The 15,126-nt window shown below is 51.7% G+C and overlaps 8 protein-coding genes across 8 annotated transcripts; 4 read left to right on the plus strand and 4 right to left on the minus strand.

Annotated features, from left to right (window-relative positions):
- Positions 1–724: 724 nt before the first annotated feature.
- On the plus strand, positions 725–1,904 carry BDV59DRAFT_166155 (uncharacterized protein). Its single transcript, XM_073687649.1, has 2 exons — positions 725–970; positions 1,024–1,904. Exon 2 carries the CDS (start codon positions 1,162–1,164, stop codon positions 1,624–1,626), a length of 465 nt encoding a protein of 154 aa, XP_073552825.1. The 5' UTR covers positions 725–970; positions 1,024–1,161; the 3' UTR covers positions 1,627–1,904.
- BDV59DRAFT_166157 (Fe-S cluster assembly protein dre2) lies at positions 1,764–3,539 on the plus strand. The gene is made up of 4 exons (XM_073687650.1): positions 1,764–1,825; positions 1,891–1,971; positions 2,031–2,833; positions 2,898–3,539. Exons 3-4 carry the CDS (start codon positions 2,212–2,214, stop codon positions 3,209–3,211), a joined length of 936 nt encoding a protein of 311 aa, XP_073552826.1. The 5' UTR covers positions 1,764–1,825; positions 1,891–1,971; positions 2,031–2,211; the 3' UTR covers positions 3,212–3,539.
- Positions 3,540–3,615: 76 nt separating this feature from the next.
- Positions 3,616–5,166, minus strand: BDV59DRAFT_197019 (uncharacterized protein; the record flags this gene model as incomplete). The annotated part of the gene is made up of 4 exons (XM_073692821.1): positions 3,616–4,171; positions 4,231–4,366; positions 4,416–5,058; positions 5,104–5,166. The coding sequence occupies 4 exons, from the start codon at positions 5,164–5,166 to the stop codon at positions 3,616–3,618; spliced, it is 1,398 nt and encodes a 465-aa protein (XP_073552827.1).
- A 477-nt stretch (positions 5,167–5,643) lies between these two features.
- BDV59DRAFT_206721 (aspartate aminotransferase family protein) lies at positions 5,644–7,018 on the minus strand (the record flags this gene model as incomplete). The annotated part of the gene is made up of 1 exon (XM_073694843.1): positions 5,644–7,018. Exon 1 carries the CDS (start codon positions 6,952–6,954, stop codon positions 5,644–5,646), a length of 1,311 nt encoding a protein of 436 aa, XP_073552828.1. The 5' UTR covers positions 6,955–7,018.
- A 610-nt stretch (positions 7,019–7,628) lies between these two features.
- On the plus strand, positions 7,629–8,081 carry BDV59DRAFT_197021 (uncharacterized protein; the record flags this gene model as incomplete). Its single annotated transcript, XM_073692822.1, has 3 exons — positions 7,629–7,658; positions 7,706–7,772; positions 7,831–8,081. 3 exons carry the CDS (start codon positions 7,629–7,631, stop codon positions 8,079–8,081), a joined length of 348 nt encoding a protein of 115 aa, XP_073552829.1.
- A 214-nt stretch (positions 8,082–8,295) lies between these two features.
- On the minus strand, positions 8,296–8,771 carry BDV59DRAFT_197022 (uncharacterized protein; the record flags this gene model as incomplete). Its single annotated transcript, XM_073692823.1, has 3 exons — positions 8,296–8,537; positions 8,593–8,674; positions 8,736–8,771. The coding sequence occupies 3 exons, from the start codon at positions 8,769–8,771 to the stop codon at positions 8,296–8,298; spliced, it is 360 nt and encodes a 119-aa protein (XP_073552830.1).
- Positions 8,772–8,897: 126 nt separating this feature from the next.
- On the minus strand, positions 8,898–11,084 carry BDV59DRAFT_197023 (putative glucokinase regulator family protein; the record flags this gene model as incomplete). The annotated part of the gene is made up of 4 exons (XM_073692824.1): positions 8,898–9,822; positions 9,883–10,259; positions 10,343–10,796; positions 10,852–11,084. 4 exons carry the CDS (start codon positions 11,082–11,084, stop codon positions 8,898–8,900), a joined length of 1,989 nt encoding a protein of 662 aa, XP_073552831.1.
- BDV59DRAFT_166164 (putative MFS transporter) lies at positions 11,046–13,413 on the plus strand. The gene is made up of 3 exons (XM_073687651.1): positions 11,046–11,807; positions 11,871–12,078; positions 12,135–13,413. The coding sequence occupies exons 1-3, from the start codon at positions 11,649–11,651 to the stop codon at positions 13,238–13,240; spliced, it is 1,473 nt and encodes a 490-aa protein (XP_073552832.1). The 5' UTR covers positions 11,046–11,648; the 3' UTR covers positions 13,241–13,413.
- Positions 13,414–15,126: the final 1,713 nt, after the last annotated feature.

Consider the following 15,126-nt stretch of genomic DNA (forward strand, 5'->3'; position numbering starts at 1 on the left):
CTTCAGGGTTTCTCCAGGAGTAACTACCAAGATACTCTCCGCGACGCCCGCGATCATGCCTGCGCACATGTTACCGACCGGTGTTATTTTGCCGGATGCGTTGGTCGGCAACCATTGGCGAGCAGTGTCAAAGGCAAAAAAGCGAACAGCAGATTTGGAGGCGTTAGACAAGCAAAAAGCCATGCTTCCTGTATATAAAAACTTAACACCATGGTTTTTGATGGTGCCAACAATCAGCTGCAACAGAGATGGGCGTTCGGCACCAACAACCTTATGTAACTGTTGGCGCGTTTTGAGGTACTCGGTAGGATACTATTTGAATAGGCTCTTTTAGACTGACCCAGAGCATTTATGCATTTGGTAGAATTGGTCATACCGTTATAAGGCTTTCAGCACCCCCAGCAGCGCCGCCAGCGAGTATGGACTGCCATGGTGATACTGACTTGCCCTGGTGGGACATTGTGATTGTCAAATCTTCATACCTGCTACAGCCAGCGACGTTGACTTACTGGAAATATGAACCATGAAAAGAGTTGCCTCTTTTCGGAGTTATCCTGTCTGTATCTGATGAGGATGAAGGGTGCATGATGGAGAATACAACTGCCGTCCCCACCGTGCCTGGATAGCTCCGAAGCGACGTAGCGGAGTACTCCAGGAACACCCCATGTAAGGGAGTAATACATCGGAAGGCAACGGGAGCTCTTACAATGAGGATAGCAATGATCTCTAAGTCTCATAATATTCATAATCCCAGTCTACCCCTGAGTCTTGATCGAGAGGCTGGAAAATCACCTTTGTGCAAAACAATATGGATGTCGCCACACAACTTTTCCCCAATGGGGGATGGGATGTCCATCACCACATATTTGATCGTACGTTGGCAGCAAACAGATCGAACTGGTAAATACTAATTCCTCCGACATAGCGTCCCAGTTTGCGTACTCGCCCACTCGACACCTCACACCACCACCTGCGACAATCGATGAGTTCATGCGGTTTAAAAAGAAGATTGGGATAACTAACTCTGTTCTAACACATGGTTTGTCATATGGCTCCGACTGTTCGTCATTGCGGAGCTTTGTCTCTGGTTTGGGGTCCGACAAGACCAGAGCCATTGGGGTAATTGATCCAGAGACTGTCACCGCCGAGGAGCTCAGAGAAATGCACCGCGCTGGAATCCGTGGAATCCGTGTCAATCTATATCATTATAGAGCGATGCATGATGTTGAGTTGCAAAAGCGTGCGCTATGCGAACATAGTCTCATCATCGGACAGAATTGTCCTGGCTGGAGCATAGCATTTACGCATACTCATCCTGAGTTCTGGCCTATGTTGAAGCCACTAGTTGAGAAGGAAATTGCCCCTACTGGTGTTCGCCTTGTAACCGATCATTTTGCCTTGCTTAAAGGTGAGAGCATGCTACGAGAGAGCAGCATAACGAACGTCATGGATCAACCTGGTTTCAAAGAGATTCTTGAACTCATGCGTGCTGGACACCTATATATCAAGATCAGTGCGCCATACCGCGTGAGCAAACTAGCACCTCACTATGCAGATCTCAAACCACTTGTTCGGGCATTCTTTGATGCAAATCCCCGGCAGGTCTTATGGGGGAGCGACTGGTGAGTATCCTTCCAGCATCACTCCATAATACCACAGAACTGAAGCATGATATCCAGGCCCCATACACCACAAATGAAAGTACGGACACATGAAGAAGCCATGACTGAAACACCATACCTGGATATAGATGATTTGGCATGGCTGAAGAGTCTTCGGTCTTGGCTGACCGCCGAGGAGTGGGATACGCTGATGGTGTCCAATCCTAAAAGGCTCTATGATTGGTGATTTTGCTTAATAGAGATGTTGATGTAATCAGAAGTAGAATACAATATCGATTGGGATGCCATAGTTCTCCCTCTCCCATAGTCACGGGATGATAAGAATGCCTCCTCCGTCAGGCAGCAACATCTGACCAATGGGCAGCGAGGTAATGTTAGTCAGAGCCCCGATTCGGCCGGGATGCTTACCTCAGCCGCCACCGATAAGGAAATCCTGCATTTCTCCGTGGAGTTCGTGATGACCAATATCATTTCGACCATTTCTCTTGCATCTTCCATCTTCTTCTCCTCCATCTGTCTCCTCCTCCTCATCCTCCCCTCCGCCCCTTTGCATTCTTCCCATCACATCTGAATATCCACAGGCGACACCATGTCCCCTGTCCCTGTCCTCGTGGACACTACGGCCGATTTCGCTGCCGCCCCTCTCCCCTCCAAGACAGTCTCCCCCGCCAGCAGCATGCGCACGCTCCTCTTGGCTCCCCCGTCCATCGCTGCCCACGAAGAGAAACTCCGGGATATATTTGCTACCTTCGACCGTGCTTCGACAGATCTTCAGATGCTCGACCGCCTGTCCGCTGGTTTTGTGTCTCTTCCCGCCGCCACATACGACCTCGTCCTTGTGCTCACAGACACCGACAGCACTCGACGTGCAGAGGCCCTCCAGCTGCTCTCCCGTGATGTATACTCAGTATTGGTACCTTCTATGAAGGAAGGTGCAAAGTTCCAGCTTCAGGATGGCTCTCTGAACAGCACAGATGGTCTCGAGGCCATTCTGGCCGGCCTGGTGGAGAAGGACGGAGCATTCGAGAAACCTGCCTATCAAGCGGCCGCTGTGCCCTTGAGGCTTGGAGGGAAGAAAAAGAAGGCTGCGGCTCCCAAGGCTGATCCTCCCGCCACAAACGGGGTTGGCTTCGTTGATGGAACGAACGATGAGCTGATTGACGAGGATGATCTTCTCTCCGATGACGATTTGAAGCGTCCACTGCAACAGCGTGAGTTCCACATATTTTTTAAGACCTCTATGTCCAATATTATGCTAACACACCGATCCTCTAGCCGCAAACTGCCAGCCAGAGAAAGCCAAGAAGCGTCGACGCCCATGCAAGGACTGCACCTGTGGTCTGGCCGCCGAGATCGAGGCCGAGGACAAAGCACGCCAGGACAAGGCCAACCAAGATCTAAACATTCTCAAGCTCAACACAGCTGACCTCAACGATGAGGTAGACTTCACGGTCCAAGGCAAGACAAGTTCCTGCAACAGCTGCTCCCTGGGTGATGCCTTCCGCTGTTCAAGTTGCCCCTATATCGGACTGCCCCCATTCAAGCCCGGTGAGGAGGTCAAGATCCTGAACAACACGGTTCAACTCTAAACAAAAATTCGTCCTAATCATTTCCGCGGAGTATTGCTTGGATTTATCGGGTATTCGGTTCTTTTCAGGTCGGTCTGTGCTTAGATAGAATTTTGAGCGGGTGGGATTTTCTAGGGTTGGTTTCATGATGATAGTTAATGCCAATGGATGACAAACGACAAACATATTTAATAACCATCTTTCGCTGTCCCTTTCATGTTCACATGCGCCCCTCGTTCGATGTCGCATGCCCTAGGTCAAAATAGAGGGGTCAAGGGCCTAAGGCTCCGACAGATACTACACTCGTTATTGACCTCCCGTATCATAGAATCTGCCTGTAGAGCCAATAACAGTTGATATTATTTCAGTAATAAATGTAATGGCCTAAGAAAACCGGTGGAAATACATCGATTCCCCGTTTCCATTCAGCATGGTACGGTCCCATTCTCGCCGTGAACCTCCAACCATCTCTGTCGAACATCTTGCACAGGGTCGTATCTGAAAAGCCATTCCCCAACCCCATATCTGCGCCATACAAGAGGATCCTGTCCTTCCATGAGCCCATGTGGCAGTGGTTCCCTCTTTCCAGCTTGCCAGTCTCTCTCGACTGCCTCGAATGCCCGCATTTTATGATCGCGATCTTCTTGATCCATGCCATCATCCAGATGGTTTAAGTCTTGTTGGACTGTACCCCTTTCAACGACTGTCTCTGTGCGGCGCTTTCGACACAGCTCATACACAGCAAGGGCGTTTTTCTTCTCTTCTGCTCCGTTGTATTTAATTCTGTCTAAGCATTCCCCGAGCACAGCTGCATCTTCGAACGTGATTCCTGCTCCGCTCGCGAGATACGGGAGGGTTGCGTGGGCCGAGTCGCCTAGCAACGCGAAACATCCACTTGGATGCACCCAGGACTCGATACTCTTCCGTATGCAAAGTCGCCAGCGGAGAACAGAAGGACACATGGCGAGGAGCTTTCCGATTCTGAGGAAGTCAGACCCTTGTTGTACCTTTCCTTGGCCCAAAATTTTAGGCGTTCCTACCTAGGATCCCAATCCTTAAAGAGTCCTTGCATCTCATCGACATAGCCCTGCAGGGTTGAAGGCCCTTCCTCGGGCATATTGTCGGGGACAAGCAGAACCATATTCAGCAAAGAGGCATCCCGAAGAGGATATGTTACTTTCTGTTATGTCAGACGGCATCAATTCCATGTTTAATGTGATCGTACCAACGTGCGCCCCAGGGCCATACCAATAATTCACAGCTTTATCGTCCACATACGTTCTCAATTCCGGATCTTTTCGGATCTCTGTGGCGTCGAGCAATATCCGATATGCCATGTCGCCAGTACGATGCGGCGGGTCCTTCCGTCCGAGGAGGATTTCACGACACTGCGAGTTAATGCCATCGGCACCAATAACCAGGTCCGCGACTCGGTCCGGTTGATCTCTGATGGACACAGTCGCTCTACTTTTGGTCTCATCAAATTGCATGTCGGTCACTTCGCATTTCGTATGAATCGCTGCACCGAGCTCGACGGCACGGTCGAGAAGTACACGATGTAGATCTGCTCGGTGAAAGTCATTGAATGGCGAGCCGTGTTCGACACCTGCGGCGTGAAAGTCCATGCTGGAGATCAGGTTACCCTTCCAGCCGATTATGTTACAGGTCTCAGTAGAGGAGGCCTTGTCGCGAAGCGCACCATGGGCGTCCCACTGGGAAAGGATGCGTGTGCTGTTGGGAAGACACTGGATGCCCGCCCCGACTTCGCCGATTTCTCGCGCCGACTCGAGAATTATCACTTCATGGCCAGCAAGACGAAGGGAAATTGCGGCACCGAGACCTCCAAGCCCGGCACCTACTATTATTATCTGGGAATCTTAGAATACCTCGTGGCGAAAGTTAGGTTACCGTACCTTCAATCTTGAGCCCGCATCTCGAGACTTGGGATGAATGTTTAGGATTTTCGTGATGGACATGGCTCTAGATTGACAGCACAAATTGCATGATTAGGGAGGATATTTTCTGAGCACATCGTGAAGGTGGTTTATGACGGGGTCGAAGGCATCCAAGGGTGGGGGTTGGTCGCTGCTCAAGATGGGTCGTGCTCCAGCAGGATAGACAGGGGATTCGAATACGATCCGAAGATGGGGGAAATTTGGGGGACAAAATGATGAGCGTACAATTGGTGGAATTATGAAACTGATATCACCATGACTCTCTATAATAGTCATATCCAACATTCCCCAACGATCATCGCTTGAGACATGGCTACCCCATTTTAGGAAAACTGAAAGAGGATATAAAACAAGAGTTGATGCTAGAGTAAAGACATCTGTACCCTAAACTTCGCGATCTTCACACAAAATCGTCATTCTTGCGGTATCATTCTATGAGAAAGCCCACTGGGTTTGTCGGGCGTCCGACGCCCACACGCCTTCTACTAGGGAACATTCTCAGCCGCGTGAAAGAACATCGCTGAATGCTTCATCCAGAATTCGCAGTCCCTCTTCAATCTCGTCTGCAGTTACTGTCACCGGGGGTGCCAATCGGAACACTCCTCCCATGCCAGGTAGATTCACGATGTTGCAGGACAAACCGAGTTCCATGGCACGATCGGAAACCGCCTGCCCCAAGTCTGGACCTGGAGCTCCTGTTTGCGCATCAGAGATGATCTCGATACCTTGAAGAAGTCCTCGTCCTCGAACATCCCCGATACACCAATGTTTCTGTTGGAGCTTGAGCAGGCCGGAGCGCAGCTGAGCGCCTCGCTGGGCAGCATGCTGACATAGATTATCGCGCTCCACTACCTCCAGGACTTTGTTGCCGACGGCCGCCGTTAATGGGTCGTTCAGATGCGTAGTCAGCCACAGAAACCCAGCCTCACGACATCCTTGTTCGATTGCGGCCGTGGTGCTGACCGATGCCAGAGGCAGCCCGCATCCAAGTGTTTTTGACAGGGCCAGGATATCAGGCACAACGCCCTCATCCTGGAAGGCGAACATATCACCGGTGCGGCCCACGCCGGTCTGTGCCTCGTCCATAATTAGCAACATCCCTCTCTTCTTACACTCAGCCCTGAGTCGGCCAAGGTATCCTTTCGGGAGCTCGAGAATCCCGCCGGTCGACAAGATGGGCTCCAGAACAAAAGCCGCCAAGGAACCCACACTTTGCCGATCGATCATTGACCAGGAAAACTCCATCTCGGTCTCCCAATCATAGGAGCCATCGGCTTTGCGGAAGGGAGATCGGTAGGCATATGGAGCGGGGAAAGCGAGCTGCCCGGGCATGGTCGGACCTGCGTTCCTGCGGCCGGCAGTATAGGTGGCTGCACCAGCCCCCTGCGTGAGGCCATGATAGCTGGCGGTAAACGCCACAATCTCAAACTTTCCCGTATATAGCTTGGCCATTTTTATGGCAGCTTCGATCGACTCGGATCCCGTGTTGAGGAAGAAGGATTTCTCCAGAGGGGCAGGTAGGATACGGCCCAGACGCTCCGCGAGATCGACAACTGGGGTTGTGATCATGTTGCTAAGAAGATGATCCAGCTCGGCGACATGTTTTTGCACGACGGCGACGATGTCTGGCGCAGAATGCCCGAGCAAAGAACTCATTTGGCCGGACGTGAAGTCCAGGATCTGACGGTTGTCTGCGGTGTAGAGTCTGGTGCCTTTGGCCTTGGTAATGACCACGGGCGAGTACGGGACACCGGTGGACATGAGATATTTACCAGCTTTGTCCCAGAAGGTAGACATGTTGGAAGCCATGATGGGTGGTATGATGGATGTTTTCGGTACAGGGATGGATATGGCGGGTATCGGCAGGACTATATAGTTCAGCATCTGGGCGATCGCTGGTTTTGTACTCCATATGTCCTTGATAGCGGAAAGCGATAGGGTTCGTTGCAGCCTGTCGGCTCGCTACTGTTACTATAGGCTTTTCCGGCGGAATGTGTTTCCCGCCGGAGGCCAAGAGCTCGAGATAGACATGGGAGACGGTAGAGGAAGTAGTTACGTACATTGCTGGGCATGTTTCTCTCACGCATCTAGTAGTTTGCACTGGTTTTAATATTACTTGACTGGCGAGCGCCACAGTGACCTTCTTAAACTCCTCGATCTGGTCTACCACGTGAGATATAAGCTTGGATAACATGGATCTCTTCGACATCATGGACGACATGGACAGGGTTATTATTCGGGGTTCTGTGACTATAAGAAGTCAAGTGAAGGCTGTGATGTTAAGAAATCGCCAAAGATAATGTAAGGCTGTCCGTGGAACACAATATGTATTCTCTTCACTGCCCTTCTACCCTTCATTCTCCCTTCATCTTCTCTTCTCTCTTCCACCCACCCACAACCACCTCTTCGCCATCTCCTCTCTCCAAACAAACCAACAAACCACCAACACCTTTCCAACCACCACGACAGTAAATACCGTCAATATGCGTTGGACTCCTGAAAACGTCCAGAAGGTGAGCCTTTGACTATCTGCTCGTATACGACGCTCTTACCAGTTCAGCTGTTCCACACCATCTGCGAGACCCAGAGTCTCATCATCAACGTGGAGACCGTGGCACAGAACTGGCGTAAGTTCTCGCGCGCTGGTTTCCCTTTTGTGATGAAGCCACCTGACTTGGAATATAGCCGCCGCTACCGATGAGGATTCAGAGGCCGCTCCTTCGGCCAAGGCCATCAAAGAATTCCTCGGTAAATACAAGAAAACAATGAAGCCGTGGGCTACTTTGAACATCTCGTTCAATACGAAGGATGTTCCTGGAACCAGCTCGGCAGCTTCGACTCCGCGGAAGCGCAAGGCTAGTGCGAAGGGTTCTTCTTCCTCGGCGAAGCAAGCAAAAACTTCCGCAAAGGAGAGCGAGGGTGAGGATGAAGAGTAAGGGAGCGTTTTCCAAGGGCTAGCATAGTGGACTTTTCTGGAAGTGGCAGACACATATTTTCTTGAGCTTGCCAGTGTAAGGGGAAGATTCTCTACAAATGTAGCTAGTTGAGAAATGGAATTTTTCTTATGCAAGTTCTAGTTCATTGTAATCAAATCTTTGATTCTCGCCCTCCCATTACACAAGCCACGTCTCGGTGATATTCAGGTAGAAATCAAACAGTCAGGTTCCAATCATCTCCATTCTCCTGCTTCAGCATGAGCTTGTCCTCTTCGTCTTCCTTCATCTCCTGCTTCATAGTCTTCTTCTCCTTTCCCTTCTTGGTGGGTGTCTTGGGCTCCCCGGTGGCCTTGCGCTTTGGGGGGTTGGTGGCAGGGGCATTTTCGGCACTGTTGACTGCTTGCACCTGTCGGCGGAGTCGAAACAGATGCAACTGAACAGCAACAGCGGTACACTCTAGACCATCGTCGTCAGTCGGAACTCGCATCAATACCGAACTGAAGTGCATTACCGTTACCCATGTATTCAGCAAGCTTCTTATTGTCAAGCTTGATGTGGGATTCTCTCATCTGTGCTAGTATTCCAAAGAGAAGCTGCACGAGCGCCACTGTTACTCTGGTGATTTGCCAATGTAGGAATTCCATATTTCCGTACCTTTTCGTTCGCCTCCGCGTTCCAGTTCATCGGCATTTTGAGTTATCGTGAACGGGATTGGAGATGATGTGGGAGAAGTTGTAGAGAAGAGGGTGGTTTGGTTTGGTTTGGTTTGGTTTGTATGGGGGTGGAAAGGAGAGCTTTTATACTGCACATCTTGTGTTACTGTTGATTCACTTCCAGTTTCGTCTTCGCCAGCAATGAATGTGCCCCCATGGCCGCAGCATCGATGATAGGATGTACATATGCAAATGCATATCTCTTGATCAGCCGATCGAGGAAGACCGATGCATAGTACCCGCGATGGGCCAGAAGACTTCCAGAGAAAATGATGCCGGTGGATTCTGGAGGCGCATATCCACTGCACGAGGGATGTAAAAGACGTCCGACAGTTGTGTCTGCCAGATGCCTCGCTTGCTCCTGCACAATCTCCTTGGCTATGGCATCTCTAGGTGCTAAATTCAAAACCACCTCCGCTAGACTGGCAATCCGCGACTTGATATTGTCTTGTCGATGGCGCACCAGGATCTCACCCACCAGGTCGATATTGCCTGCATCAGACCCAGCGCACACAAGAGCTTCCAGCACCGCCTGATGAAATGGCTCCAGAGGTAGAGAACGGACTCCCAGTCGTAACTCTTCCACTGCGGTCATCGTGGACTTGAGGGCCTGTAGCCCAATGGCATAACCGCCCCCTTCATCACCAAGAAGATGCCCCCAGCCACCAGACCGCGCGAGGCGTCGGGGTTGATTGCGTTTCGCGTCCCATTCATATCGCATGGCAACACTGCCAGTCCCAGCAATCACGACAATCGCAGACCGCGCCTCTCGATGCTGAATCATTGCCCCAGCCAGCAAATCCACGTCATTTGTGAGCCGCAGGTTCTTCACGGATACTCCAAATGTATCGCACAGTTTGGGCGTCAGGCTTTCACGGAACTGGCCACGATCAATGCCCGCCAATCCAATCCAGACGGCTAAGAAGCAGTTTCGGATAGATGATCCTTCTATGCCACCGTCATTCATCGCGTTCTGGGCCGCACACGCGAGTGTTCCCACCGCTTCTTCAATATCCTGCCCATCGGTCCTGTATGAACCGCTGTCAGTCATGTCCGGACTTGTGTCAGAATTGAGGGATATAACGGACACATTGCAGGCGCCAGCGCGTCCTCGCCCAACTACGACTCCATGTCCATCTACAATCACAGCAGCAGATTTGGTGGCACCCCCATCAATGCACAGAACATATCTTCGCTCCACAGAGACTTTCCCATGGGAGGGCTGGGTCATGGTCTCCAAAGCCTTGGACAGAACTCCGTCAGCTGAGTCCAACTTACGCTGACAGCTCTCCGCGGAGAGACCAGTTTCAGCAGCTAATAAGGCGAGCTTGACGCTTCCACCACATTCTCCAAGGAGAACATCCAGCTTCTCGTCATCTATAGAGCGACATCGGTCACTCAGTCGTCGAAGAATATTACGCGACCGTTGCTTGAGCTTTTCGTTGGAGGCTACCAAGTCCACCATCTAGATCAAGGTTAATGGAGATCATCCATGTTCAAGTGCAAGCGAAGGAGGGACAAGCGTAAGAGGAATTGCGGGATCCGTACCAAATTTCCGTATGTTTTCCCAATGCGAATCATCGTCCCCGTGCTAAGCATGTTCAACACCAATTTGGTCGCCGTCCCAGCTTTCAGCCGAGTACTCCCCGTCACCACCTCCGGCCCAGGTAAAGGGCACAGCATGATGTCAACATCCCCCGACCGGCTCATGGCCGAGGGCGACGCACAGGCGACGCCGATAGTCAGACATCCAATGCGCTTGGCGAATGCCATACACCCAAGCACATAAGGCGTCCGACCGGACGCTGCAATGCCGATCACGCTATCCAACTTGGGATCCAGATCGAGTGCAGTCAGATCAGCCTCCCCTTGAGACATGCTATCCTCGGCCCCTTCTTGGGCGCGCCGAATGGCTGCGTCGCCCCCCGCGATTAGCCCAATGAACTGCGACGGCGGCGCCGCGAATGTTGGCGGGATCTCTGATGCATCAAGTATCCCAAGCCTAAACCACTGTTACCAAACCTTCGCAATCCTCACACAATGGGGTCCAGACTAACCGTCCACTTGTGCCGGCCCCGACATACACCACGCGACCACCCCGGCGCACTCGGCCAGCCAAGGCATCAATGGCTTCCGCGATCTGGGGCAGAAACGGTGTGACACTCGCAGCAACACGGTGATCCTCCGCATTTATGACCCTACATAAGTCTATTGTCGGGATCTGGTCGATATTCGCCGTCCGTGCATTCACAGCTTCTGTTTGCAGGTTTCCCAGCGTATGGAGATCCATCCTGCCGGTTTCTCTCTGTTTGACTTGGTTTGAATCGAGACGGACACGCTCTTACATGCACGACGGTGACCCAGCAATGGCTGTCAGCTTAGTTGGATATCTCTTCAGGCCTCCCGTGGCCACAAAAGGAGAATATTGTTGGGCCCTAGTTCCCGGCACCATTCCCGGCATTTACAAGCGAAAGTAACCATCGACTAACTTTGCGTGGGGGTTGCGTGCTAGTGTCACATCGCGCTTGTCGAGGACGCCAATCCTCCCAGTTGATACACGGTTGACACGAGCCCAGTGGAGACCAATATCGGCCCCAGTTCCAATCAAGGCCGTGTCACGGCGGCATTCTCCGACTGGGGTCTCCAGGTTATCAGGACTAATTTGAGATAGGCTGAGGATGTCAATACTCAGGCGAGTAGGGGGCTCAGACCCATCAGCCCACCGCTATCTCACTTTTGCTTGTTGAGACCTTCATTAGGTTTCACGGATACGCCGCTGAGTGACATATAACTTCGCTGTGAACTTCTTGCATTCTTATCTTCCTGTCATCAACAGCGCAGACTGTCGTTAAACATGGGAGATAAGGCCGTCCATGATGGCGCCACAGGCCCTGCGGTCGGAAACGTTCTCCCGAGAAATGACAATCCCCCGACCTCCCTCGTACATCGACTATACACAAACTCCTGGTTCCAGATCATTTTGATCAGCTTCATCTGTTTTTGCTGTCCTGGAGTCAGCCCCCTATCCTGATATCCTGATTCTGTATGAAGCCTAGATCTAACATGTCCATTTCAGATGTACAATGCCCTCAGTGGCATGGGAGGTTCCGGTCAGGTCGACCCGACAGTGGCAGCCAACGCCAATGTTGCCTTATTGTCGGCCACGGCAGCCACCGCTTTGTTTGTCGTCGGCCCTATATTCGACCGTGTAGGGCCACGGGCATGCCTCCTTATTGGCGGTTGGACGTATCCGCTCTACTCAGGAAGTCTTCTGTGCTTCAACCGTATGTCAGGTCCAAGCCATTCCCCTCGGCCTGGTCACTGGGACTAACGTTCGCAGGAACTGCAAACGGTGCGTTTGTCATTGCGGCTGGTGCTATCCTCGGTATAGGAGCATCCTTCTTATGGGTTGCTCAGGGCGCAATCATGACTACCTATGCACCTGAATCTCAAAAAGGCCGCGCCATTGCTATATTCTGGATTATCTTCAACCTCGGAGGCGGCGTTGGATCCCTCGCTAGCTTCGGCCTCAACTACAACTCCAAAAGCGGGACAGCTTCCGATGGCACATACATAGCGCTCTTGGTGCTCATGGCATTCGGATGGTTTCTCGGTCTTTTTATTTGCCCGCCGTCCTCGGTACGGCTCGCAGAAATACAGCCCACGCCCGAAAGCGAGAAGAACTGGCGACACGTAATGACGCAGACAGTGCGCACCATCGCCGACTGGCGGGTTCTCTGCATGATCCCTCTGTTCTTCTGCGCCAATGTCTTCTACTCGTACCAGCAGAACATCGTCAATGGGATGGCTTTTAACATCCGAACCCGATCCTTGAACGGAGCCTTCTACTGGATCGCCCAAATGCTCGGCGGTCTGATCATTGGCCTGATCCTCGATATTCCGGGATTGAGTCGCCCCGTCCGCGCTCGTATAGGATGGGCATTCGTTTTTGTCACGGGAATGGCCATCTGGGGCGGTGGGTATGCGTTTCAGAGATGGTTAGGGGCGCGAATGGCCGACGGCCACAAGCAAGATATCGACTACACGGACGGAGCCATCTCCGTGGGGCCTATCTTTCTGTATATTTTCTATGGTGCGTTTGATGCATTCTGGCAGGGATTCTGCTACTGGTTGATGGGTGCCCGGTCGAACTCCCCTGCGGTTGCTGCCATTCTCGTAGGCGCTTACAAGACGTTCCAAGCCGCCGGCGGTGCCATGGCATGGCGGATCAATGCGCTGGAGAAACCTGCTATGACACAACTCGCCATGGACTGGGGTCTGTGCATTGGAGCATTGCTCCTTGCTGTTCCCTCCGTCCTTGCGGTTACGGTAACCAGCACGACTGAGGAGGTTGACAATACGGATTCAAAGACACAGGTTACCACAGTCGATAAGTATGGTAAGGACCGAACCACGTCTAGTTCTTCCCCATCCAGGACCGTTTAGAAACTAGAGTGTTATGAAGGCAGGTCCACGAAATCAGGCAGGAAACACAGGGCCTTGTTGCTGCAGGATCCAAAATATGGGATAGTATTCGTGGCCCCCAGTAATGTCTACGGGTTGTAATTCATGCCATGCATGTAATATACTTTGTCAAATCACGCATAATTTGTAGAAAGCCCCTGTCAAACGTGCAGCAAAGGCTAAATATGGCACTTCATATTCATCCCTGTAGGGTATAAACTGTTCCTTGGTTTCTAAGGCAGTTTAAACTAAGCTTTACATGGGAGCAAGCGAGACTGTCTCGCTGCCTAGGGCATTTTTCCCCATTTCCCCACATTCATCTCCGCATCAAGCACAGCAGCGGTCCAATCATTACACCTCGGTCAGCAAATAAACTTCCTTGCACAATGGCATCCGATGTCAAGAGTTGTATTCAATCGTGCGGGAGATGCAGAGGTATGGGTCAGTCGATCCGTCCGTCTATCCCCAGACCTAACTCAGCATCTGCTACATAGATATGGACCTCCTAGACAAGACACAGTATGCCAAAGCACAGAGCTAGGCATCTCTCGATCAGGCTACGTTTGTATGGGGCTACAAGCATTATCCTTGGCTCGCGTCCAATCTTAGTCCAAGGTGGCCTGAGGTGTGAAGCAAAGCAAAGCCATGGAACAATGTCGTCCATCGTCAAGCAGCCACACGTCTTCGACAATATACGAGGGAGAGAAACTGGAGAACTTCTCATCGTTGGTGGACGGAGGGAAAGGGGCGTGCCAACAATCTGGAATGGGGTGAGATTGTAGATGAACTTGGTGCCATTATCAACGGCCGGGGCCGATACTACTAGTATGTTTCTTGTCTTGACCTAGGTTGACTCTAGAGCTTCTTCTCCGACATCCTCGGTGTCTTAGACCCTCCGTGAGAAGGTTGATGGAGTTCTAGACAAGGATGAAGTCGTGGCTCCATATGAAAAGGTTGCCTTGAAGATCTTCCAATCCTCCGCGCTTGTCAGGATGAAGCGCTCCGGATCCTTCCGCCAGCCTTAGCCGAATTACCTCAACGCACTCTTCCAGACGATTCGGGAACTATGGGATAGTGGATTCCCGGTGACGCTATGTCTCCGTGACTATCTACGCCACGCACCGCAGCCCGGAAATCTTCCCAATGTCCGAGGAATGCCGGCCCGACAGATGGCATGCGCCGACGCACGAAATGGAGAGCTATTCCATTCCGTTCTCTGCGGATGCTAGGGGGTGCATTGGACATAACATCTCCTACCTCGACCTGGCTTTCCTGGTGCGCCGGTACAAATTTGCCCTTCCGTCACCAGAGTGGAAGCTGCAGCGTCATGAGGCATTCAACCTTATTATAGGGGTTATGTCTTTGAAGGTCTGACAAAGGGAACCGGAGTATTGGAGACATGATGTCGGCGACTGACTGCATTTGCGATACTTTACCTTTGTAGTTTGAGATCTGTGGGAATGAGGGAATGACTACGTAGGATCTCCAGGCTCTTCGGAAACCAACATAAGACTCAGTGTCCATACATTCGTCTTGGACGAATGAAATTTATGATGTTTGTTCAAGTGCAGGCTCGGCACAGGTCTCTCAGAGGCCGTCTCCTAGGCTGTAGCGCTGGTCAATTGCCGTATCGGCAACTCGATTCCCCTGCTTCAGGGGGTCTACATGCGCATAAGAATCGACCAGCCCATCTCGTTGGCGAGAGCATGTATAGTGACTTCATATGGAGAAGACGGTCGTGCGGGGAGAGCCCTGATTGGTGACGATCGCCCCATTCCCAAAGGGGGAATTTTCCCTTTTGCGACAGCTCATCCCAACCGGGGAAAAATACAGCGCTCAGCGATGCCCTAACGCTCTGCTAATGCCTC

The sequence above is a fragment of the Aspergillus ambiguus genome (genome assembly GCF_047715705.1).
Source record: "Aspergillus ambiguus strain CBS 117.58 unplaced genomic scaffold BDV59scaffold_1, whole genome shotgun sequence".
Lineage (NCBI taxonomy): Eukaryota > Fungi > Ascomycota > Eurotiomycetes > Eurotiales > Aspergillaceae > Aspergillus > Aspergillus ambiguus.

What these genes read in the sequence shown, in the direction of transcription:
- BDV59DRAFT_166157 (XM_073687650.1), top strand. Translation starts at nt 2,212, where the DNA reads ATGTCCCCTGTCCCTGTCCTCGTGGACACTACGGCCGATTTCGCTGCC. An exon ending in GAAGCGTCCACTGCAACAGC is followed by an intron (nt 2,834 to 2,897) that starts GTGAGTTCCACA and finishes CCGATCCTCTAG; the next exon opens with CCGCAAACTGCCAGCCAGAG.
- BDV59DRAFT_166164 (XM_073687651.1), top strand. Translation starts at nt 11,649, where the DNA reads ATGGGAGATAAGGCCGTCCATGATGGCGCCACAGGCCCTGCGGTCGGA. An exon ending in TCTGTTTTTGCTGTCCTGGA is followed by an intron (nt 11,808 to 11,870) that starts GTCAGCCCCCTA and finishes TGTCCATTTCAG; the next exon opens with ATGTACAATGCCCTCAGTGG. An exon ending in AAGTCTTCTGTGCTTCAACC is followed by an intron (nt 12,079 to 12,134) that starts GTATGTCAGGTC and finishes TAACGTTCGCAG; the next exon opens with GAACTGCAAACGGTGCGTTT.
- BDV59DRAFT_166155 (XM_073687649.1), top strand. Translation starts at nt 1,162, where the DNA reads ATGCACCGCGCTGGAATCCGTGGAATCCGTGTCAATCTATATCATTAT.